The sequence below is a fragment of the Delphinapterus leucas genome, chromosome 10 (assembly GCF_059928025.1).
Source record: "Delphinapterus leucas isolate spDelLeu-1000000601 "Yukka" chromosome 10, BTC_Dleu_Yukka2, whole genome shotgun sequence".
NCBI lineage: Eukaryota > Metazoa > Chordata > Mammalia > Artiodactyla > Monodontidae > Delphinapterus > Delphinapterus leucas.
In genome coordinates, this window is record NC_143138.1 from 26,068,777 (window position 1) to 26,094,111 (window position 25,335).

Below are 25,335 nucleotides of genomic sequence, written 5' to 3' on the forward strand. Positions count from 1 at the left end.
GAGGTTATTATTACTTACCCAGCTTAAACATGCATAAAATAAGTCAGTGGGACAAGGGGGTAGAATAATGATAATTTTGTGTAAGATTCTTAGATTATCCTTTTCTTCCAAGCTTGGGAAGATGGTGGGTCCCTCTGAAGACTCTAGGGTCATATCGGTATAATTTCCTTAATTTCCCAAGTTTTAACGAAGCAGAGCAGTTGTATGTAAGCAAAAGTGATAGTAATTTTTCATTTTGTTTTTATAAAGCTCTGCTGCTTCAATCAAAATTGAAAATGTGTTTAATGTCTGAACAGTTTTGAAAGGATTGATTTAAGTGAACAAGATGACTGGCTGGCTGGTCTCTCTGACAAGTATCAAAATACTACTTTTAGCAGGTGAGTTGGATGTGTTTTGAAGGGATTTTGGATAGAATGCAGCAGGTTACCTTGAGAACTAATTTACTGTTACTTAAATATTACTTTGGGAGGAAGTGTTAAAGTATCTCCCCTAGGTTTAAATTTTCTCTGCTTAATAACTTTTTTCTGTTTAGTAGTTGAGGTTATATATTAAAGAGTTATATACTTTAATTTTTAACAGCCAGTGGAAGTTGCTGTTAAGTCTAGAGCTTTTAATAATAACTTATAACCTTCCTTTTATAATTTCTTTTTGAGCCATACAATGCAATTCTTTTTAGATTTTATTACTTTATCTTCCCAAGGGGAGTAGCTTATCTTGTCTTAGTGATTAATGACCAATAAAAATTTCCTTTTCTCAAACCAGGTCTCTAGTTTTCTCAGTGACTTTGGTTATCCTCTGTATCTTTTTATGACATTTGTTTTTGATCTTCGTTAGGTAGAAGTATCTAATACACCTTTGAGGGGTAAGCATGAGCCCATCTGGCCAGGGCTGCCACGAATGGTTGTGTCGATGTGAATGATTCTTCACCACTCTTGGTTCTGCAGAGCGCCCCCTGCATAAATGTACATGGAAGCCCTGGGCTAGCCAGAGTTAGCGTGGCTTGGGTGGTCCTTTAACTTTTCTGATATAGAAACCGAAAAGCGTTCTGTAGACCTCACTGAGGAGCTAACTGATTTTTGCTGGCTTTACCTCGGACAAGGCATGTCCATCCAGGATCATCTTCAAAAATAAGGCATTGATAAGGTCACGCTCAGCCCATAGTCTCTATGCGAGAAGCCAGTCTAGCTTAGTGTGTAAGTCTATAGTGGGCTTTTAAAAAAATTCCAGCACTGGTTCATGCTTCAGCCCCTCTCTGAGCAGGCAAAGCAAAAATCTAGAGAATGCTGTGTCTCTTTGGGGAGTCATTCTGATCATGTATTCAAAAGGGAGAAACTAGAGGATGGTGTTATAAGCAGGAGGACTGAAATAAGGATAACTTCCAGAACTTTCTCCTCTTCTCTGGGAAGTGGAAATATAAGAAATAAGTGGTAACAGTTAAATATGACCACCTAATTAAAGAGTGGGAAAGAGAGAAGACATTTTATGGATTCAGTTAGGAACCAAATGTATCCTGGAGCCTTTTCCAAAGGAAGTGGAAGTTCAGGATTGTCCTCGTGAACACATGGTTTTTGGATGTCTAAGATAAGAAGATCAGTCAAAACTTTCCTTAAAATGGGAGGAAGGTGTGGTCCCCAGACCAGTAACACCAGCAGCACCTGGTTAGAACTGTAAATTCTTGGGATCCACCACAGACCTACTGGATGGGAAACTCTGGGGGTGGGTGCAGCGATCTGTGCTGTATGAAGCCCTTGTGGTGATTCTGAGGAATGCTCAAAGGAAGCCGGTGGATTGAATCTGCACACTGAAGCCAGGGTTTCTCCTACTCACTTATAGTGCCTTGTCTGAGTGTCCACATTGAACCTGAAGAAGGCAGCCTCGCAGGAGGAACGTGGATCACTGTCATTTTTGACGGTAGGTTTGGGCCTTACCGAATGCAAGTTTCTTATTTGTTGATCTAAAGAATCCTAAAGAATGAGTCCTGTTTAAGGACAGATGTAAAAGAGATCTGGAAGGGAGATGGACCAACTGACCAACTTCTGTGTTACCGGATGCCCACATGCAAATGTTACATCACACCATTATATGTCTGTGTCCACTTCCCTATCCCAAGCTGTGGGGTGGAACTCTAGGAACCCTAATGAGATGATACCCATGTAGCACAGAACTTGGCAAGGTGACCCTCAGAACCTTGGTTATCTTCCTTGTCGAGAATCCTACATATGGGAGCTTCTAAGCCATGGCTCAGTGTATCCATCTATACCACTGGAAAAGAGTAACTTTGAGGGTTGGAAAATTCTTTCCTGGATTTAAGTGGATGGACCTGAAGAGAGAATTAAGAAAAAAAAAATAAAGTCATAAAGAAGCACACTCATTCATACAGCCTTTGGAAATGAGAAATATTACTTTTAACCCTTCGGTAAACTCAGGGCCTGCCATTGCCCCCGTGTGGCAGGTTTTTGTGTTACCCTGTGTGGCTTACTGCTCGGTTCAGCCTGAGACTCCACTCTCCCTTGCCTTTAGGTTTGGAGCCAGGTCTCCTTTATCCTGCCAACGGCTCTCAGCTGGAGATCCACCTGGTGAACGTGGCTGTACCCATGCTGCCCATCATACCCTGTGACATCTCTCCTGTCCTCCTGGATTTGCCGGTAGTGATGTGTAGGACCAGGTACACCTGCCCCGGGAATGAGAAGGCCAGACAGGATGAGTGCTTTGCTCATCTCAGTAGCTTTCAGTGGCAAATTAGAGCAACTCCTGCCATGATTGCAATTACCAGTATAGTTCCCTATCAGAGCTTTAGGGCTTAAGGGAGGATGAGAATATGGGAAAGATTTTTGAGAATTCTGAGACATTTATAAGGAGGGGTTGGGGGCTGGATGATGTTTCCAGTTTTGTGTGTGTGTGTGTGTGTGTGTGTGTGTGTGTGTGTGTGTGTGTGTGTGAAGGTCTCTATTGCTATTCAGATTTCAATAAATGGGGCCATTTTGCCAACTAATTTTTTGGAATAGGCATAATTGTAATGATTGTACATAAACTAAAAATCAGTTAGAAAGGAAATTCACCTTAGTCCTCAGTTTGCTTGCTGAGTCTGATATGATTTTTACAGGATTCCAGATTATCTGTTGTCCTACTTAAGTTTTTGTTGACTTCTAAAGCTTACACTAGTTCGTTCTTTCTTTAATATCTAAGAGATGTTGCCTGAAAGTGGATCATTGGTTAAGAGAAAAAGAGATTGTCATTTCCTTTTGTTTTCTGTTCCCTCTTTCAGGAAAGTTCCCTCTCTTCCATCTCTGCCTATTGAACCAACCATATTGCAAATGCTGCCTCTTCCCTGAACAGCCAACTGAGTGTCATCTTTCCCTTCTTTGATAGGGGACAAGTAGGAACTGAAATCCAGCTTTTGAGGAAGGAGCACATTTTAGTCATTCATCCATGGGACGTGGAGGATTGTGTATTCAACACATGGGACATGTGTTTGTGTATTCACACACACAATTTCTGTAATTTACACAAAGGCATAGGATGCACAGACTTAGTGGCCCTGTTTCTTCAGCCCTATGTTTCTCATGACACTTTGTCAATTGCCCACTTTTCAGATTCATCCTCACAGAATTAAGTGCTTTGGGGACAGAGGATGTGATTCACCCACCTTGTAGTCCTTATGATGCTGAGCACAATATCTTGCTAGTAGAAGCTCAAAAGATGTCTGTTGAACTAAAGTTCCTTATAGCACTGCTGTTGGTAGAGATGATTTCCATAGGTTTTATGGTATATTGGGGCATAGAGTTCCTGCAAGAACTTGCTATGAAATAAGTCAAAGCTCTAACGATTTGTATGTTCTATCTCCTCAATCCCCAAATGCTAATGACTTTAAGATGGGGCTTCCCTGGTGGTGCGGTGGTTAAGAATCCGCTTGCCAACGCAGGACACACGGGTTCGAGCCCTGGTCCGGGAAGATCCCCCATGCCGCGGAGCAGCGAAGCCGGTGTGCCACAGCTGCTGAGCCTGCGCTCTAGAGCCCGCGAGCCACAACTACTGAAGCCCGTGCGCCTGCAGCCCATGCTCTGCAACAAGAGAAGCCATAGCAATAAGCCCGCGCACCGCAACAAAGAGTAGCCCCTGCTCACCGCAACTAGAGAAAAAGCCCGTGTGCAGCAACAAAGACCCAGTGCAGCCCCCCAAAAAAAAAAAAAAAAAAAAAAATGCACCAGTGACTTTATAACATCATTTTAGAAAAAAAGAAATAGCACCCTCTTAAATGTACTCATTGATTGGAAGATGAATATCAAATTAAATTAACACTCAAATGTGGGAAAATGTGCATTTTATCATCAATGAAATCCTGTCATACTCATTATTATAAAAAAACAAGTCTGCGTTCGCAAAAACAGGCACTGTTGCATCTAAATCAGCAGTGCCAGCCAAAATATAATTCGAGCCACAAATATAACTTAAAATTTTTTAGTAGTCACATTAAAAAGTCAAAAGAAAGAGGTGAAATTAATTTTAATAATACATTTTATTTAACTCAACATATCCAAAATATTGCCACTTCACATGTAATATAGATTATTAATGAGATACTTTATATCCTTCTTTGAATACAAAGTCTTCAAAATCCAGTGTGTATTTTACACTAATAGCATATCTTAATTGAGACTAGCCACATTTCAAGTGCTCAATAACCACATATGGCTAATGGTTAAACACATTGGACAGTGAAGATGTAAAGATTTAAGGTCATACTAAAGATTTTAGGAGAAGTTTTGGAGGGGAGGCACACCTAAAATCTAACTCCTTATTCATCATATTCCCCCTCTCAAAATTCAGATTGAATGGCAGCCTCGAAGAGGCAAAGAAATCACTGTGATCCTCTTGAAAAGAGGAGAGAAGGTCTAGGGCTCTCTTTATGGATATGTGAAGTGTTTATGGGCTGCTGGGGTAATTATTAAGTCAAGAATTTTTGGCAACATATAAAATCAATGCGTTTTCTTAGAAAGAGCCTAGGATTCAGATCCTCCTTTGCCCTTAAACTGTGGTGTTTGCATACCCAGGTCTCTTAATCTATATGGAACTTGTTATTTTTTTAACGGAAACTGGAATAGATTATCTATCAGTGTCCCCTCCAACTCGTAAAGTCCTGAGAAACTATGAGGCTGAGAAACAGGACAAAATTTAAAAAATTTTTTGGCACTTTCAGTGAAAACTTCATAACTTCTTTTGCTGAAGGATCTGATGTTTAAAGTCTATTGGATGAGTGGATAGAGGAGGTGAAAGGTGAAATACAGGACTCCTGGGTTAGCTCTGTTTCACAGGTGCAGGGGGGAAATTTGAAGTGGTCAAGTGGGGCTGCCAGCTTTGGCAATTTGATTGATTCACAAGGATTGCCACGTTCTGCCCTCAGATCTCTGCTGTCCGAAGCACATGAAGGTCTCTATTACCTGGAAGTGCAGGCTGGGGGACAGGTCGTAGGCGGCCCAAGTTCAGGACCACGAGACAGCTGCACTTTCAAGGTGGGTACCAAGCACGGAGGAATGTGTGTTTGCCTGGTCTGAGAGTGTGCTTGCGCTATCGACAAGAAGGTTATAAATCAGCTGGGGAGTCTTTCTGCTTTGCCAGGATGAGAGGACAGGTGGATAATAGTTACGGAGTTTCCGAGACTATCTTAAGAAGGTAAGTATTGAGCACGTGTATGTCAGGCTCTCACTAAGTGCTTTATGCACATTCATTTAATGCTTACAGCAATTTTATGGGGTAGCTTTTTTTTTTTTTTTTTTTTTTTTTTGCGTTACGCGAGCCTCTCACTGTTGTGGCCTCTCCCGTTTGCGGAGCACAGGCTCCAGACGCGCAGGCTCAGCGGCCATGGCTCACGGGCCCAGCCGCTCCGCGGCATGTGGGATCTTCCCGGACCGGGGCACGAACCCATGTCCCCTACATCGGCAGGCGGACTCTCAACCACTGCGCCACCAGGGAAGCCCTATGGGGTAGCTTTTTATTATCCTGCTTTTACGGATGAGCAACTTGGGGCTCAGGGAGATTAAATAATTTGTCCATGTCATCTAGTTTGTAAATTGCAGAACCAGGATTGGAGCCTGCATCTAAATCCTCACTTATACTGAAGCCCATAGAGGAGCCACAAAGATTACCATTGTGCATCCGTGTTTCATTTTACAGCTGAGATCATCTGGAGTGTAAGAATGGTGAAGGGACTCAGGGACCCAAGTTCCACCTTCCTCTCTGCTTAACGGTTGATTTCTGCTGCTTCTTCCAACCCTAGACCGAAAGGGCATGTGCTGTTGGAATTCTCCTTCGAGCTCAGAGAGAGCAAAAAGCAAGCAGATAGAGAGAGTTTACGAGTCGATGCCTGCTTATTTTAGAGCTTCTAGATGCATTAATTTTATGTTGGGGCTTTGTTTTATGTTGTTGAGTCTACTGTCCATTTCAGATTGGTTTTATACTAAAATGCTCTCTGAAAGCATAGGTTCTAGACTTTCCATAAAATGCAGCAGTTTGGCAGGGTTGTACTTGCCCCAGGGAGCCTCTGTTTAAGAGCAGTTCCTAATAACACAATTTAGTTATTAATCAATGCTCTTTTACAACAAGACTTCATCTTCTAAATTCATCTCTCATACGATCCACATTTTACATAGGCAATTCATCTTTAGAATTTGCCATCAAATCACATTTAACAACTTGTTTCTTACTCCAAGAGAATCTTGTTTTCCAGAATTTTGCTTTTGCACGTATGCGGCAGAAAGAAAAAAAAAAATTCTTTTTTGTTAAGACCCACACCAGCACCTCTACATTGTATCAGTGAATAAAACAGAAGAGAGACGGCTGAGCATGGTCCTTAATCACTGTGCTGTTTTTGGTTTTGATGTCCTTTCACCCCAGATAATAGTTTTCCTACTTATTAAAAGACGGGTAAGGAGAGAGAGGGGAAAGAAGAGAAACACTTCCTAAAATTGCACATAAAAGAAAGCAAGTCCTCCGGTGGTTCCACTAGCTTGGTGAATTGATGAAAAATCACCAGGGGATGCAGTTAATGAGAGGCATTCTGAGCTGAAGGAAACCCAGTGTCTCTCTTTGTTTGGGGACTGGGGCTGGGGGAACCATATGTATTAAAAATTAATTCCACCTCTCCAGTCCACTCCAAAGAGCCTGCTGCAGGCACTGACGAGTTTGAACAACTCACAGAAGGTTTATCAAGCAGCTGGTAGCTGCGGCTTTATCATTCTCATCCTTTGCTTTTCTGCTCCCCCCACCTTGCTGCTGCTGACCCCATTCGGGCTCAGGGATCAGCATGCAGGAAGCTGGATTTGGAAGCTCGTTAATTTTTCACTTTGTCATGTCTCTAGCTTCGTGGGTGACCAGAGACCTGTTTCTCTTAGAAAAGTGCCATTTTATATTGTGTCAGCTCAGAGAGATTCACAAGTGAAGCCTTTTTTGAGGTTTCACTCTGAGCCTGCCCTGCCACTCTCTGAGGACCTGGGAGGGAGTGATGCAGGAGTCGCCTTATTTCCCCTGCACTTCTGGTGGAAGGCTCTCAGCCTGAAGGATAGACCTGGATTTTTTTTCTTTTTTAACATCTTTATTGGAGTATAATTGCTTTACAATGGTGAGTTAGTTTCTGCTGTATAACAGAGTGAATCAGCTATACATGTACATATATCCCCATATCTCCTCCCTCTTGCATCTCCCTCCCACCCTCCCTATCCCACCCCTCTAGGTGGTCACAAAGCACCGAGCTGATCTCCCCGTGTGATGCAGCTGCTTCCCACTAGCTAGCTATTTTACATTTGGTAGTGTATAAATGTCCATGTCACTCTCTCACTTCGTCCCAGCTTACCCTTCCCCCTCCCCGTGTCCTCAAGTCCATTCTCTATGTCTGCGTCTTTATTCCTGTCCTGCCCCTAGGTTCTTTAAATCCATTTTTTTTTAGATTCCAAATGTACATGTGTTAGCATATGGTATTTTAGACCTTGTATTTTAAATTGGAAATCGAGAGGTGTGTTTCCTTGTGTGGTTTGGATTCAGTTGTTCTGTCTGCCTCAGTTTCTAACATCTGGAAGATGGGCAGTAACCACTGTTCTGTATCATGAAGCTCCTATGATAAAGTTCCAGTGGGAATGACAATGGTATGAAGGGCATCCCAGTGGGAGTTGAAGGTCTGGGTGCAGGAGGAGGCTGGGAGGGGTGTAGTGTACGTTTGGCAGGTGTGTGTGTAGCTGCATTAATCTTTATCCTTCAGTGAGATCGGAGCCAGCTCCCAAACTGTGAGGTCACAGCATTCTTATTTTGACCTCCTAACTGTACATATTTTCTGTGAACTCTTTTCTAACCCTTTCTGTTAGAAAGGGAGGAAACAAGCCTTGATGACAGACTGTACAACCATGTGAATCAATACATAAAACCTGCACTTGCCAAGCCAGCATCAGCTTTGTTAAAATGTCTGTTGATTCTCCATGTCTGATGAGGGTTGTTGATTAACACCAGAGTTATTCTTTATTGCTCTTCTCCCTGGGAAGGTGGACTCCTGGGGTGCTGGAAGCACACCAAGCAAAACAATTTGCTGTCTTTGTTTTGCAAATGGGAGGTACAGTAGGTTAGGGGAGTGAAGGTGGTCTAGGCATCTAGAGTAGGATAGGGGTGAAGGTAGCAGGAAGGGGAGACCAGGTCTCTTCCTGGGTGAGTCATTAGGCCATGGCTCAAACCTTGGCCAGGGCAGTCCATCCTTATGATTCTCTCTTTTTTCATGCTGGCCCTGACTGTGAAATGCTCTAATCTGGAACTAACCCAGAGGCCTATAGGTGAGATGGAGTTCCCGGAATTGTCTCCTTCTCTCCTCTGCTTCCAGGCAGTGTATCAGTCATCTCGGATGGGGCCACTCCATTCATTCACAAAAATGTGAATGTCTTTTACATACCAGGCTGTGCCCAGGGATACAACCAGTGACTCAGCCAGGCATTGCCCCTGCCTTTCTGGAGCTTATAGTTAGCAGTTGATGTGCTTCAGGGGGTGAGGGCATCATAGGGTGACTTGAGTGCCAGGACCAGGCTTCTCCAGGCTCCTGCCTCTCCAATCAATGCTGGTTTTCTTCTTGGAGAGTAATGTTGCCTCTCATTCCTTGCATCCTTTGAATCATTTTCCTCCCAACAGGCACCTTCCATTTTCCCAAACAAACTTCCCTTGTGTACCTCTCCAACTTCCAATTTTTTGTAGCTTGCTAATCCCTACCAAGGTGCTGGCTGATAATAATTTAATTTGCAATCCTTTTTATCTAAATAAGCAAACTATCGTCTAGAAAAATTAAAAAAAACCTTCAAGACCCCAAGATATCAAGTTGCAATAATGGAATTAGAAGGTTGGTATTTTAAAGCATGGCCTGCCTACCTTTCCTTTGGTAAAACATGTTCCTGGTATGGCAGGTGAGCAAGTAGAAACGGACTTGCCCAGGTGTGAGGGATATGGTGCAGGGAAGACAAATGCCCTTGATCAGATTCCCTTGACCTCATCTATGGAAGAACTATAACAATGTCTGTTATCTGTGCTTCACAGAAATATCTTGAAGATGAAAGGAGATAGATGTAAGGTGATTTGAGGAAATGTAGCCACTTGCTGCCTTAGATGAATGCTCTGTGCAGAATGACTTAGACTTCCTGTGTATGTGGCTGTGATGTTCTAATGAAATGCTCACTGTGATAACATTTTCTAAACAGTTTTCCAGGGCACAGACACCCATCGTTTACCAAGTTAATCCACCAAGTGGAGTGCCAGGTAAGAAATCTCCTATTAAGATAGCAATAAATAGAAATCCCTTTGCTGAAGCTTATTGCAAACTCTTCTACCCAGGTGGATGGTTTCTATAAATAGGAAATTTTAACTGCTTCTCTGATGCTGTTTTGAAAATAAGTGTCAATCTCTGGTTTATTTTTCACCTGGTTTGGTTTCACCTCTCGGCACTTTTGCTCTATTACTTCACTGATAACCAAAGGAATCTTAACATGAAAAGAAAAAGAGGCCAGCGAAATCAAACCAGACGTTGCTGGAGAATGGAGAATATAGATATCATCATCACTCCTAACTTTATAATCATCCACATAATAACCTTTATTGACCCTTCCTGGGAGTCAGGTTCTGTTCTAAGCTTTATTATTATATTATCTCATTAGATCTTCACAACACCTGATGATATAGGAACTATTATTATTTCCATTTTGGAGGTGAGGAAATGAGGTACCAAAAGGTTAAGTTATTTGCCTAAAGTCGTAATGAGTGGTACAGCTGAGATTTGAACACAGACAGTCAGAATCCAGAGTGGGCCCATATACCTTACATTTTATTTTGTGTTGAGCCAAGTTGGGTACCACTTGGAAGGCCATTAACCCTGGTCCTGATCCTGGGGGTTTATGAGTTAGAGAGCACACTTACACGCAGAGACTAGGAGGCTAGAAAAGAAGAGAGAGAACGCTGGGAGGGTGGTTGTAAAAGAAGGAATTGCAACTAAGAAACAGGTTCAGGACCTGCCAAGCCCGCCTTAAAACTAAGTAGTAAACAGAGCTGGGATCACATATAATTTGCATAATCACAATAATGCTGTCTGATTCTTGACAAACTCCTACATCACTTTCAGGTTTTATTTGTTCAGGGTTTTCAGATGGTATAAGTATGGGAATACAAGTTGCTCAATTTTTCCATGTGGTTGCATCTCAATGCATAAACTGATCTAGTTGTTTCGAACGGTTCAAGAATGTCAAAATGAATATCTGAGTCACTGAAAAGTGTCTGTACTTTTGGTGTGTGTGTGTGAATAGACACAGATGATGTATGTGTGTATTTAAATTACATCCTGAAGAGTATGAATTCGGCCTTGTCTTATTAAGGCCTGTTATTCACATATCTGTTCCTTTCCATTCATCTGAATAATCAAGACGTGATCATGTTTTACTAAAAAGAGCTGTGGTCTGTGAAAGTCACACGCCGTCATTTTGTCCCCCCCACTGCTCTGGTGTTGTTAGAAAACTCCCGTTCGGATGGCAGAAACCTTGTGAGGGTGAGGGTTGAGGAGGAAACCCCGCCGTGAGAGATGTGACATGGGGCATCAGCTGGCGCCCAGATCTGTCAAGCCCCTTTCTCCCGCCCAGTTTGAGTTCTGCACACTGTCTCCTCCACTTTCAGGGAGAACGATTGGTGACTGAGCTGGTTGGAGTGATCCCTCGGGCAGGATCCACACGGCTGCATCTTTGAAATCTCTTGCCAGACGATTAGTCTCACCTCCTTTGGGAAGCCTGCCCAGAGTAGCAGGCAGGGAAATGGGGGAGGTGGCAGAGACAGGAGAGCTGTTTTGTGAGCCGCTGAATTCCCATATGCGGTTAACAGGCCTCCACTGTGACGCGGGGTCCCCCCTCCCCGCCCAGCACACGGTCTGGCTTAGCCATTTGTCACCTGCTGTTTATTGGGCTTCTTTGTTGAGAAACAAAACAAAAACTCCCAGGAATTCCTAGTTTCTATAACCCGTTATTCGTTTGTAAAATTGTGCCCATCAGTTGTAGAAATCATGCCTGCCAAAGCCAGGAAGTCCATCGGTTAGCCCTAGTAAAATGAAGAATTACTTTGCTGGCTGGCAACAGTAGCCGAGACCTTCAGACTCTGGGCTTCTGCCAGTTCCACAACCTTTGTCTAAGTCACTGAATTTCCTCTCTTTCTACCCACTCTTTGGTCAAGGGTCCGCCATACTTCCTGGAAGGTTTCCACTGTCTTAGGGCCAGTCATCCAATGACTGCTGATCAAAGTCACTTCCTATTAATAAAACACATGCACAGTATGTAGGGAAGCATTACTTCTTGCTCATGTTCTTTCGTGGCCTGAAGTGTAGCCGTGAAGAGACCCAAAGTCCTCTGAATTCAGGGACCTCATGAGCCCCAGAGATGCTCTCTTCTCTTTTATTTGTGAGGTTTTGCCTCGTTAACCAACACCTCTCTTACCTCTCAGTGTTGTGATGCTGGAAGAGCCTTGATGGTTAAATTCCGTCATTATTTGGAAGGCACACACTTCCACGTTGTGGGGTTGAGTGGTGAACTTTAACTTGCTCTGGTGTGTTTGCTTAAAACCTTGCTTTGGCATTTCCGTGGAACTGAATTTAGGTGTTTTTCAACTCTGGAGGAAAGCAGCTCATGTAGCATCAGGTATGGGCCCCAAACTCTTTCTGAGAAGGGGCTACTCTAGATTTCTTTCCCAGATCCTCTGAGCAGAGAAGGTGGGGGTAATGCTGAGAGTTCCCCTTGACGAAAGGGGGTTGTTGATGCCTGCACCCCCATTTTTATGAACTCAAAAGAGGTGAGTATCAAGGAAAAACTTGCTACCCAATGGGAATCCCTACACATTGCATAGAGGAGACCCAGCAGTGGAAGTCATCCATTTATCAGTGGACAAGGCAGACGCCAACCGTCTTTGGATGCCCATTTTGCCTGATCTTTGAACATGAGCATATTTGTTGAATTAATTGCATGTGCAGTAGCCCATCCTTTAAGCCATAACTCTGCTGCTCTCTCGTGCCCTTCTTTCTGACTTCCTGTCCGTTTGATTCATCCATGACATTCATCTTTTGTACTCTGAGATACAGAAAGAAGTTTAGTATCTTTGAATATCTATCCAGATTGTGTGATACGAGCTTCCTCTTATCGTATGTGTCCAGAGGAAAGTCTCATGAAGCATGGAGCACCCCCAAAGAATATTATTGTTAAATCCCATGTGGGTGGATGGTCTACACACAGCCAAGAGAGTGGAACAAGGCAGTGTGTTTAAATGGGCCCCTCCCTGCCTCCCTTCCTGGGACTGTGAAGAAGCCCTGATATTCCTTCTGTGCTCCATACATACATGAATAAGTCCACAGTGGCAATGATTCATTATTTTTGCCTCTTTGATATTTAATATCGATGAATGGATTATACTTGGTGATCCTTTCCTGTTGTACAGTTTATAAAAATGTATTAATATTCTGAGTCATGACTGGCTTGGCCATTTTGAGTAGAGGTAACAAAAGAGAAATACAGTTTACGTTATATATTTAGAGTGTGAGCTAAGTAGATTAATTGAAAAGCATCTTTTTCAAACAGGAAACCTTATACATGTGTATGGCTGGATTATCACCGGAAGGTCGGAAACCTTTGATTTTGATGCCGAGTACATTCATAGGTAAGCGTGTGCTTGTTTCTGTGTTCAACTAGTTACAGATATGCTGGATTGATTCCTGAGACCAGCTTCCCCGATAACGATAAATTGTAAGCAGCTGGCATGGAATTCCTCTTTTCCTCTTTGCAGTTTACAGTCCCTCGTGAGCTGGGCTTCAACAAACTTGGTTAATGTAATTGCGACTGGTCGGTTAAGTTGGTCCATTTATTTACTGACAACTAGTCACTCTGGGCGCAGTGTGAGTTGTACTGTAATTGCATCTGTGGATTTTCTTTCTTGATTCTTCCCCTTCTCCCTCTTGTTTCTCAGGCTGAAATAAATTCTTTATAACGATGTGTGAACTCAAAAGACCACTATAACATCCTTGTTTGTTATACATTTGTGTATATAGAATTTCTGTTGGTGTGATCAGAGGAAAATGTGGAAGAGGTACTGAAAGCCATTGAGTTATTTTTAAGATTTATTTTATTGAAGTATAGTTGATTTACAATATTGTGTTAATTTCTGCTGTGCAGCAAAGTGATTCTGCTAATCCCAAACTCCCAATCCTTCCCTCTCCTACCTCTCCTCCCCTTTGGCAACCACAGGTCTGTTATTTATGTCTGTGAGTCTGTTTCTGTTTTGTAGATAAGTTCACTTGTGTCATATTTTAGATTCCACATATGAGTGACATCATATGTTATTTGTGAAAGCCATTGAGTTTTTAATGTTTTCTGGGAATGAGTAGGATGCCAACATGACTTTTTTCATTGGAGACTTTTAAAGTGCAAAGTGGTACTAGTAAATCATCCTTGCCAGGGAAAGGGGGGGACAGGATGGAAAGTGTTGAAGCTGAGGTGTTTGTGGGAAGGAATTGTGGTTACTCAACGTATGAAGCAATTATAATGAGGATTTATAGGGTAGAAGGACCACAGCTTCATTAGATGCTCTGTTGAGAGATGCTACATTCTGTGTCTAATATTTCCTCCACCCCTTGGACAGAATGGGGGGATCCTCATGTTCTGCTCCAAACCTTTGATTCTGTTCTGGTTGAAAAGAACGTGATTTGGCAAACTTTCAGGATATACATTTCTGTAATAAAATAATGGCCAGGGTATTCCCCGGTGGTCCAGTTGTTAGGACTTAGCACTTCCACTGCTGTGGCCCCGGTTGGATCCCTGGATGGGGAACTAAGATCCTGTAAGCCACATGGTGAAGCCAAAAAAAAAAAAAAAAAAATACAGTAAATCCCCTACATATGAACCTTCAAGTTGTGAACTTTCAAAGATGTGAACGTGCATCTGGTTCTAGCAAGGAACCAGAACCTGTGCCATCAACGTCAGGCATGAGTGAAATTGCAGCTTGCCCTCCATCTCCTATTGCTGACAATCCTTCAGCTCTACCATCTCCCACCTCCTCTCCTTCCTCCAGTCCGTAACTCTTCTTGCCTGTTCACTCGATGCCAGCCCCTGGATGCCAGCTGTTGTACTAGACTACTGTACTTTTCAAGGTACTGTATTGTAAGATTAAAAACATTTTCTTTATTTTTTGTGTTTGTTTTTTATGTATTGTTTGTGTGAAAAGTATTATAAACCTATTATAGTACGGTACTATACAGCTGATTGTGTTAGTTGGGTACCTAGGCTAACTTTGTTGGATTTAAGAACAAATTGGACTTACGGATGCGCCCTTGGAAAGGAACTCATTCGTATGTAAGGGACTTACTCTAATGGTCAACTTGTCTTGAACGGAAATTACTCTTTCTGTGGAGGGAAGCCCTCCCGGGACTTGGTCCCATCACAGCCTTGGTCTGGGATACAGCCTTTGCAAGGGGGAACAAAGACAGGAACTCCTCCATGGCTCTGTGTGAACCCAGTATAGCCAAGGAGATGATGAAGATTTTTCAGGAAAGGGGAAGTGCTCCCTCTGTGGTGTGAAAGTGTGGGCCACAGACCAGTGTTATGCACCCTGCTCTTGGGCTGAGGGTCTGATTTAGCATCTCCTTGGGGGACAGTCCCCAGTCACCTGCATTAATGCCCCATAAGTTCAGAGATGAATGTCCATAACAGTGTTTCCTCTGGGTTTTTCCAAGAATGTTTGTTGAGAGCATTCACTCTTGACTTGTGTCTCTTGTTTCTATTTTGTATCCAGCCCATTGATGTTGGAAGCTCAGGGAGACAAATGGGTCACTCCTTGTTCTCTTGTAAACAGACAGACAGGATGCCGGTGAGTGCCTTTCTTGCCAGCATGTATGCTTTTAGGTTCTCCCACATGGGCATAACACACACACACACACACACACATCTATTTTTAATATAAATCACCCATAACTGTTGACTGCCTCATCTTTAGACTCCCTGGAAAAGACACAGTAATTGATTCACAATGCAACTTGAAGTGGGTTCTGAAAGCTTTCTTGAAAACAAATAGCTGATACTTACTAAGTGCTTACTGCACTAACGGTTTCACAGTTAAGGCAGATAATAACCTTGTGAGTACATACGGTTATTAGTCTCACTTTACGGATGAGGAAACCAAGGCACAGAGAGGTTAAGTAACTTGTCCAGTGTCTCACAAAGAGCAAGTGGCAGAGCTCGGGTTTCAACCTGGGCCCAGTAACTAGCCTCCAAAGCTCATCCTCTTAACCACTATACTGTAACGACTAGCCAGAGAGAAAACAGCTAACTTTTCAATATTCAGTTGTTTATTTATTACAAGGAAAATTTAGAAAATGAGTGTCTATGTGCTTGTAGTTCAGATAACCAACATTTTGCTGGATTTTCACTTCCCTCTGGACTGAGTGGATTAACCTTCTATACCCTATGGCTTAGCTTTCAGGACTAGCGTTTAGTAGAGCCAAATTCTATAATGTGGTTTCTTACATTTGCTCAGAATTGTCCTGTTTCAGTTTACACTTGCTAATAGACTTTTTTGGGGGGATAAGGATCTTGCTGTCCTTGTATAAAATAGATTTTGGAAAGAAAGGACCCAGTGGAGATTAGGAGTAGACAAAATTTTGTGTGTTTGACTGGTATTGATGATAACTCTAGTTACAGTTGTGCTTTATTTTATTTTATTTTATTTATTTATTTTCTTTCCTGGCTAAAGAGCCAGAGCTTCTGAACTGAATTGTCTGGTGATTCTTACCTCTCACCTTTTTCGGTTCTTTCCCTAGCTATCCTATTCAGGAAGACCATGGTCTTGGGACTCTGCAGTGCCGTGTGGAAGGCAACTACATTGGTCAGTGTGAGAAGTAACAGAATTTTAAAGTCTTTCTCTGTGTTGGAAAAAAACGATTTCAAGTATTGGTTCTCCTAAAAGGGAACCCTCCTGCACTGTCCCACTGTTGGTGGGAGTGTAAATTGATACAGCCACTATGGAGAACAGTATGGAGGTTCCTTAAAAAACTAAAAATAGAACTACCATATGACCCAGCAATCCCACTACTGGGCATATACCCTGAGAAAACCATAATTCAAAAAGAGTCATGTACCACAATGTTCATTGCAGCTCTGTTTACAATAGCCAGGACATGGAAGCAACCTAAATGCCCATCAACAGACGAATGGATAAAGAAGATGTGGCACATATATACAACGGAATACTACTCAGCCACAAAAATGAACGAAATTGAGTTATTTGTAGTGAGGTGGATGGACCTAGAGTCTGTCATACAGAGTGAAGTAAGTTAAGAAAGAGAAAAACAAATGCCGTATGCTAACGCACGTATATGTAATCTAAAAAAGACGGTACTGGTGAACCTAGTGGCAGGGCAGGAATAAAGACACAGACGTAGAGAACGGACTTGAGGACACGGGTGAAGCGGAAGCTGGGACAAAGTGAGAGAGTAGCACGGACATATATACACTACCAAATGTAAAATAAATAGCTAGTGGGAAGCTGCTGCACAGCACAGGGAGATCAGCTCAATGCTTTGTGACCACCTAGAGGGGTGGGATAGGGAGGGTGGGAGGGAGGCTCAAGTGGGAGGGGATATGGGGATATATGTATACATATAGCTGATTCACTTTGTTATACAGCAGAAACTAACACAACATTGTAAAGCAATTATACTCCAATAAAGATAAAAAAAAAAAGAATTGGTTCTCCTGAGGATGATAATAATAACTGCCATTTGCTGAGAACTCCCTGAGAGACACTATATGAAGCAACTTAAATATAAACTAAAGTAATCCTCATGTATAAACCTGGAGGCTGGTGGAATTGTTTTTGTTTTACAGGTGAGAAAGTTGAACCTAGTAACCAGTGGGGCAGGATTTATCATGCTTGGTGTAACTCCAAGCCTGCTCTTCCCTGCTCTGTGCTTCTACATTTATCCTTTTGTGGTTAGAAGTCACCATCGCTGATGGTGTGAGTCTGGAACGTGTTTATTTTGGGCACTGTTAAAGAGATTAAGGTGTGGGTGGTACCTTGGTGATCGCCAGAGTCCTTGGGTTTATGGTAGCAGTGACCTAGTCCAGGCAGTTCGTGCGGGTTCCTGTATTAATGTCTGTTTCTTTTTGTTACAGGCTCCCAGAATGTTAGTTTCTCAGTATTTAACAAAGGAAAGTAAGTAACTGGGAGGAAGCAGATTTATCTTTATCTTACACTATCTACTCTTTTGTCTTGCTTAGCTTCTTTAACCTTTTATAATGGAGAATTTTAAACGTACCCAAATAGAGTAGTGTAATAAAACCCCACGTACCCACTTGATTTTTTGTTTTTACCTGGGTGAATATAATTGTGTCCTATGCACTCGTCCTGAAGCAATGTAAATGTTTCAGTGTGATAATGGTACAGAATTTGGGGAATTACTTCTTAAATAATTTCATAATACTGGAAATTTAAAACAGTACAGTTCCATAAAATGCTTTGTATCATTCCGGGAAATGCCTTCTTCAAAATGGAAAGTGTCCAAATTTCATAGCGCTTTGGAGAGCTCTATTAGGATTCTGGATTTCTGCTTGCCTCATGTTCTGACACTATGTACTTTGTCAGTGTTTTCCTGAAAAGGGCATTGTCTAGCTGATATTAATTTCATTGTGAAGATAGTGACACAGCCCAAAGTAGAGAGATTTGCTCTTTGTTTCTCTCTGTCGCTGTCTCTCTTTTAGGAAGGACTAAAACAGTATCTATTGAGTATCTTCCACAGGCCAGCTCCATACCAGGTCCTTTCACGTTCATTATTCCATTTAATGCTAGTCACACTCTGTAAAGTAAGTATTATTATTCCCATATAATTTTCTAGATCAGAAAACAAACTTTGCCCCATTGGTATTCTCTAGTCATCAAAGGGAGCTGGTATTGGAACAGCTTTAAAGATCACTAAAGTTAGTGATTTTCCTTTCAGGCAATCAGTTTAAAAAATGTAAGCCCAGATGCAGTTTTCATCCAAAACACAATTTTGTCTTTTTGAAGGTCAATTGTACACAAGGATGCATGGCTGGTCAGTGCTAAGCAGGACCTTTTCTTGTACCAGACGTATTCAGGTACCATTTCCCTTCATCGTGTATTTCTCATCCCTCCCCTCACTCGGCCCTGGACCTTGGACCCTCCGTCCCTTCTTTCTGGCCATTTCTCTATGACCATTAACACCTGAAGCCGTCCCTGAAGTCATGGATGGCCCTTTGGTTTTGTATGAGAATAGGTTGCTTGTGTGAGTGTCCACTTTAGTTGCTATATTAAAAGAGGCTTGATCATAGATTTTTATACAAAGTCTAGGGATATAGACAATAAAAGATAGGGGAGTCATCCCTTTTTTTTGTTCTAAACAAATAACAGAAAAGGGATGGCACTGAAAAATCTAAAGCACATCTTTGCAGTTATTTTAACATCTCATCTCTGAGCATTCATTCAACAATTTATGACTTGCTGATACAGATGCTAAGTTTGCATATTCCTATCTGATGAGTAAATCTTCATACCAAAAGAATCTGAAAACTGGAAACTTGCGTGAAATCGTGAACTCAGTCCAGTAGTAGAAAGCTGGCTACTAAATGTGAGTGCTAGGTTCTCAGCTTGAATACAGTCCCAAAACCACTTAAAAAATGTCTGCGAGGTTAGTGCAGATTCCAGAGGCAGCAGAGTCCGCCTTTGCCAAAAGTGCAAGAAATTTCCTAAGTCATGGGGCCAATGCCATTCACTCTGTAGGTAGCCTACCTCTGTCAAAGCTGAATTTTGACCCTTGGTTTTATTTTGAAGCGGTAACCATGCATAATTAGCCTCTTTGTACCTTCAGTTTATCAGAGAACACGACTACTCATTCCCGTTGCGGAGACGAAACTTAGAACTCTCAGAGTTTGATCATGGGAGGGGGAAGGATCAGAAAAAGTTAAATTCTTGGGGATTTGTGGCATATGACAGTGTAACTCATTCTTTTGCTTAGAGCTAATTGCAGACTCATATGGGTAAATTGAGACCTTGCCTGGTGCATCCAGAGTTGATTCCTCCATAAAGTGTAACCGACCGTTCTGTGATGTGTAAACAGAGTCCTTGAGGTCAGGAGACAGAGTTCCTAAGAAAGCATCATGGTATGCAGGGACTTTTGCTGATAGCATGAGTGACTGCATTTCCCATTCCTTTCACATATTGATCCTGTATAATATGTATTATTATCCATATTGTTATATGTGAATCCTTTTCTTATTATGTGCACTTTTAAATGACTATTACTAGAAAAAAATTACAACTGTTTCTGGTCCTAGAAGGTTAAAGTAAGAAATAAATTATGGATTGCTTCTATGATTATATTATTATCTGGCTCACATCCTGGTTTATATTTGGAAGCTTACTGTTTTTTCCCCTCTTGCAGAAATACTATCTGTGTTTCCAGAAACTGGGAGCCTTGGGGGAAGAACAGACATCACAATTACAGGGGACTTCTTTGACAATCCTGCCCAGGTTACCGTTGCAGGTAACTAAGTTGAAATGGCTGAAAAGAGTTCATAGATTTAAATGCCATAGGAGATGATGTATCTCTTACGGCCTGGAGAGGATGGGGGGAAGCAATATTTGCCTCTTCTGACTCATCATGGGACCCTGTTCTGAGGTCTTTGACCTGTGTTTGAGGCTGCAGGGGTTGGGGGGTGTTTTGGTCCTGCAGCTTGGCAAACATGTAACGGAAATAGGGTGTCCTGCTGCAGACACACTCACAACTCAGGGGCAAGTCCCTCAGGTGTCCCCATCTTGGGAGGGAAGAGAAGGAAAAGCACAGCTGCGTCTTCACAAAGGTCTACTTCTAAAAGGCGACCCCTCTCCCTCCCCTTAGCTCTGTCTGAATAAGTAAGAGTGGGCAGGCTTTTGCTATGCAGATTCTTCTGGAATGCCCCCTTAGCGAACCCTTTTGTGGAGAACACGTCTAGAACCTTTTGTTCTGCCTAGTGGGATGCTCCTCTAGTTGGTGACACCAAGGATGCAGGAAAACGTCCTCACACTCTCCTGTCAATTCCTCTCCCCAGCTCAGTTCATCTCCAGTGAACGACATGGCAAGGCACTTTCTTCCTGATTATTCTGAGCAGCCCCGTGTTCCACTGCTCTGCCACTCCCCCTTTCTTGCCTCCTTCCATTGAGGTGACAACTTTCTCTCTACTCTCCACTTCTGGCCCTTTGCCTGTCTACCTCAGTGTGGTCCTCTGTCCCGCCACATCTATATCTCCACTGATATTGACATCTGTATCTAATTTAAATGTTCCCCTCAGGCATTCTGTGTGATATTAGACACGTGTCTCCCAGGAGGATTGAGTGCACCACCGGAGCTCCAGGTAAAGGTGCAAGACTCTCCGCTCCTCAGGCAGGTAAGGAAGTCTCCACGGCTGGTCTATGATATGTGGTTGGTCTCAGCTGTTTGGCTGCTCAGTGAGCCCTGGGTCCTGAGTCAGAGCTTTCATTTCAGAGAGGCTCTTAGCTTTACTCAGATGCTTGGCAACGCCCTGCACTCCTAGCCCCAGCCAGCTGAATGACCAATGCGGTTCAGTGGAAACCATGATCCAGGAAGCCTAACTGCCATCAAGACGTTGCTATAGTGACTGGTGGAAACCCCTGAGTGGCCTCCTCCATCCTCTGGGTCACTTGCCCTCTTGCCTACTATTTAAGAAGACAGAGCTTCAGACCATGTCTTCTATGTTCATAGGACAGCTTTAGACGAGGCGGAGGGTGGGGTGCAATGGGGTGCATTTAAATGTTGTTTCTTCTCCCCTGTGGGCACTGTCTGCTACTCTGAAAAGTAGAGATGTATTGTGATGGGGCCACCAGGTTACCCCTGAAGTGGGCAGAAATGGAGGGGGCGAGGGGACAGGTTCCATCTGTCCTTCTGTGTTTGTTTAAACCTTCTGCTCCACGGCTGCAGATTGCAAGTGCACCGCGGGAGCACTTTTCTGGAAAGCGTTAGAACAGGAGCTCAGGCTTAGTTAGGGACGAAGGGCAGTTGGCATGCTGGGCAGCCTGAATCACAGGCCACCAGTTGGGAGCCCTATGTGCCCCGCAAGGGCTGTCTTCACCGTTAATCCACAGGCAGGGAGCTCGTCTCCTGAATCTCATCAGGGGAGAAAACTTTCTAAAGAAAGGCCATTCGGGTGTGAAAACACATGCAAAGCTTTAGCTGGGAATTCTCCAGGTCCCCGGTCTGCGGTTTTTACTCAGGGAAAGCTCCCATGCAAGGAAACAAAACTACCGTATGAAGCAAGTGATGGAGAGAATGCGTTTCCAGAGTCAGGAAAGAGGGCGCCTGCTCTAGCTACTGGCGTCGCGGTAGAGGAATTTCCTGAACACAGCTTTTCTTGATGGTTGATAATGTCCTTTCTGAATCGCTTTGGAAATTTCTTCCATGGAAGCGTGATGGGGCGGGGCGGGCGCGCAGCTGTTAGCAGGAGACCATTATCGCGAGACCCTTAGTGCGAGACCTTGAGTGCGTGCGGGGCAGTGAGAGGTCTGGCCCCGCCAGCGGCGGAACTCGTGGCGGTCCGTGGGGTAGAGTGCGGTGAGAGGCGGATCTCGGCCTTCTCTCTGGGGCCCGTGGGCGAGCTGGGGGGGGGGGCCCGTGGGTGAGCTGGGGGGGCCCCGGGACAGGCTGAGGGCTGTGTCCTGCAGGGCTCCAGAGCCCTCGCCTCGGCCGCGCGCTGGCCGGGCCCAGGCCTTGAGGCGGCGGCGAACCTCTCCCCTCTCCCCACCTCTGTGACCTAGTGACAGTGGCAGTCTCCAGGGGTCCCAGTCAGAGGGACCTCAGCCCCCGTTTGGGAAGCCTTAGTAGCCTGAGGGCCGGCCGGGTCCTGGGCGTCTGGCTACCTCAGTGGTGATGGCTGGGTGGGGTCTGGGGATCTGGCCCTGAGGGTGCCACCAGCTGAGAGCTGCCTCGTCAGCCGGGCTGGGGCACTGGTGGGAGGACCCAGACTGGGTGCTGGACGAACCCTTCTGGGCAGGGTAACCAGCCCGCCAAGGGACCCCCTCCTAGCCTGGGCTTGGACCTCGGAGGGAGAAGGTTGAGCCTTGGGACCTTGCCCTTTCTTGTCAGAACAGAGAATAACATTTGTTTGGTAGAGATGTACAGGAACATCGTTACTTGACCGTGACCTGACTTCAAGAACAAAGGATCTGACACCAAGTAGTGTGCAACAGATAACCGCGCCCCTCCCTCACCTCTCCTATAAAAGGGCTTTGCTGAAGGCTTTCGGGGAGTTTGGGTTTTTTTTTTAAGGCATTAGCCTCCCCTCTCCTTGCATGGCCCTGCAGTAAACCTTCCTCTGCTCCAGACTCCGAGGTTTTGGTATTGTTTGGCCTCACTGTGTTGGGCACACGGACTTGCGTTCCGTAACAGAAGGACAAAGGATCCTGTACTGCAGTGGTTCTCAATGGCCTGCAGGGGGCACTTGGCAATGTTTGGTCCTTACACCTGGGATGGTGGTGCTACTGCCCTCTAGTGGGTAGAGGGTGGAAGTGCTGCTAAACATCCTTCAATGCACCGGACAGCCCTCACAACGGAGGGCCAAATATCAATACTGCTGAGGTTAAGAAACCTCAAATAGTGTGTTAAAATATGCTTTTATTTTTATGCTTATTCCTTATCTGTTTTCCCTTCTTAGGATTTAACAAGGAATAACAATAGTAGTTTAAAATAATAATAACTACTCTAGCTATCCTTTATTGAGTACTTGCTATATTTCAGGCTCTTTGTGTATATATATTAAACTCCCTTAGTCTTTTCTCCCTCAGAATTGTCAAACTGACTTTATTTCTCTCCCCAGCTTTACTGTGATATAATTGACATATAACTCAGCTCCCTTAGTCTTTAGTGCAGTATCTCTGTTTACTATTGGCCCCATTTTGATGAAGGAGAAAACGAAGGCATGAAGCAATTTGCTCAAAGCTACACATCGACTAAGTGGCAGACCTGGACTCTGAACTCACCCATGTGTGATTCCAGAGCTTTTACCCTCACCCCAATTAGTAGCCAATATTGATCGCACATATGCCTTCGCTCTGAGGGTTTGTTTAATATAAAACACAAATGAATAAGTACGACATCATTTAGAATGTTATGTAATAGCAGCCTGTCACGTGATTTGCTCCATGGCTACAAATTGAGGCCATGACCTGTGAAAAATTTAAGGATTGCCAAATTTCTGGGACTCAGGGTTTTAGGGAATAGAATTCCCAAGCTGAACTGAATATTAAAAGAGACTGAAGTCCAGTCCTGGCTTTACGAGCCTTCATTTGCTCTTTTACATTTTCTCATATCCAGACACTCGCATTAAAAAGAGCTCCTTCGTCTTTTCTGGTTCTCTGAGAATATTTCCCCTTACCGCTCCTTGTCAAGTCTCTCTTTCCAAGAACTTAAATCCTACATCAAGCAGTAGTTTCCACTTTCTAGAACATTTGTATTATCTGTAGAACATCTCACATGGCTACTCCATCTGTTTCTCAGTTAACTCACCTTCTAGATAGTTCCTGGATCATCTTCTCTCTGTAATCTGTAGTAAAGCAGTTCCCCTGCTTGGGGAAGTGCCCTCTGATGTTCATGAGGCTTACATGTCTTTCAGGCAATCGAGGGCTTCTCTTTGAAGTTGGAGACGCGGCTGAGGGCTTGGACCTGACAGAAGCCACCCCTGGGTACAGATGGCAGATTGTCCCTAATGCCAGCTCTCCGTTTGGATTTTGGTCAAAAGAAGGGCAACCTTTCAGGTATGTTGTCGGAAAAGTGGGGGTCCATATCACAAGTGTCTCTACTGGCCTAGGTGAGGCTAGGAGACAGGTAAGTAAGCAATGAGATTTCCAGGGGAAAGTTTAAAATATCTACTAATTCAACAGCAACGAAGTTTGACCGCTGTTCTCAGGTGGTGTTGGTTATGCTCGTGGACCACAGGCCCTTTATGGGTACACAGTAAATTTTGATCAATAGCTAAAATTTGTATTTTCTACAGCTTAGCTTGAAATCTGTTTTGGGGAGGACTATTCATGAGAACATTGAGCCGGATAGTCTAGGAAGCTTGGTAGAGAGCAGGGCAAAACTTGCCGCAGGAACGTGGTTAAGAGGTGAAACTAATATCTGGATGATACTAAAGAAAGACTCTAGAATTTGCCCTTTGGGCACATGAGGGAGCAGAGGCTGGGCAGCCAACAGTTCTGTGGGAACAATTATCCAGTGCCAAAGGTCAACCAGATGGCTGGTATAATAGCAGGGGAAACTCCAGTGGGCTCTGGAGACATTGTTTTCTATAGTGGTGACTGCAGTGTGATAGTTTTTCCTGCTTAGTTTAGTTTTGTCTTTTTAATCCCTTCAAGGATGTGGCCAAAATTTCTCATATTTTAATGTGGGCTTAAAAATATAGAAAGTTAGAGAATTGTGGAGACACAGTGTACTCTAAAGGTGTGGATTCAGGTGACTGAATCCTTTAGGTGTGATGGATCTCTTCTCCTTTTGAAACTCTTCTCAAAGAGGTTGGTCATGACTCCTGAGTGTGAATTCCAGCCAACCTGTGACCTCTTTCAAGGATTTGGCCATTTTATTGAACTTTATTCTTTTTGGCCATGTGACACGGCATGAGGGATCTTAGTTCCCCAGTCAGGGACTGAACCCATGCCCCCCTGCAGTGGGAGCACGGAGACTTAACCACTGGACTGCCAGAGAAGTCCCTTGGCTATTTAAAACTTCAATTCAGTTGTGAAATGGAAGGTTTT

At 43.6% G+C, this 25,335-nt stretch overlaps 1 protein-coding gene across 1 annotated transcript in view; it reads left to right on the forward strand.

Moving 5' to 3' along the window:
• The first annotated feature begins 229 nt into the window (after positions 1–229).
• The window catches only part of PKHD1 (PKHD1 ciliary IPT domain containing fibrocystin/polyductin), a 425,169-nt gene continuing 400,063 nt past the window's right edge, over positions 230–25,335 (forward strand). The window contains exons 1-13 of the mRNA XM_089918628.1: positions 230–377; positions 1,834–1,911; positions 2,521–2,665; positions 5,402–5,510; positions 9,717–9,774; positions 13,113–13,191; positions 15,319–15,393; positions 16,343–16,407; positions 17,697–17,736; positions 18,586–18,656; positions 19,979–20,080; positions 20,865–20,960; positions 24,198–24,339. Of these exons, the coding sequence (XP_089774754.1) occupies positions 326–377; positions 1,834–1,911; positions 2,521–2,665; positions 5,402–5,510; positions 9,717–9,774; positions 13,113–13,191; positions 15,319–15,393; positions 16,343–16,407; positions 17,697–17,736; positions 18,586–18,656; positions 19,979–20,080; positions 20,865–20,960; positions 24,198–24,339 (1,112 nt within the window). The 5' untranslated portion in view covers positions 230–325. The remainder of the gene's footprint in view (positions 378–1,833; positions 1,912–2,520; positions 2,666–5,401; positions 5,511–9,716; positions 9,775–13,112; positions 13,192–15,318; positions 15,394–16,342; positions 16,408–17,696; positions 17,737–18,585; positions 18,657–19,978; positions 20,081–20,864; positions 20,961–24,197; positions 24,340–25,335) is intronic.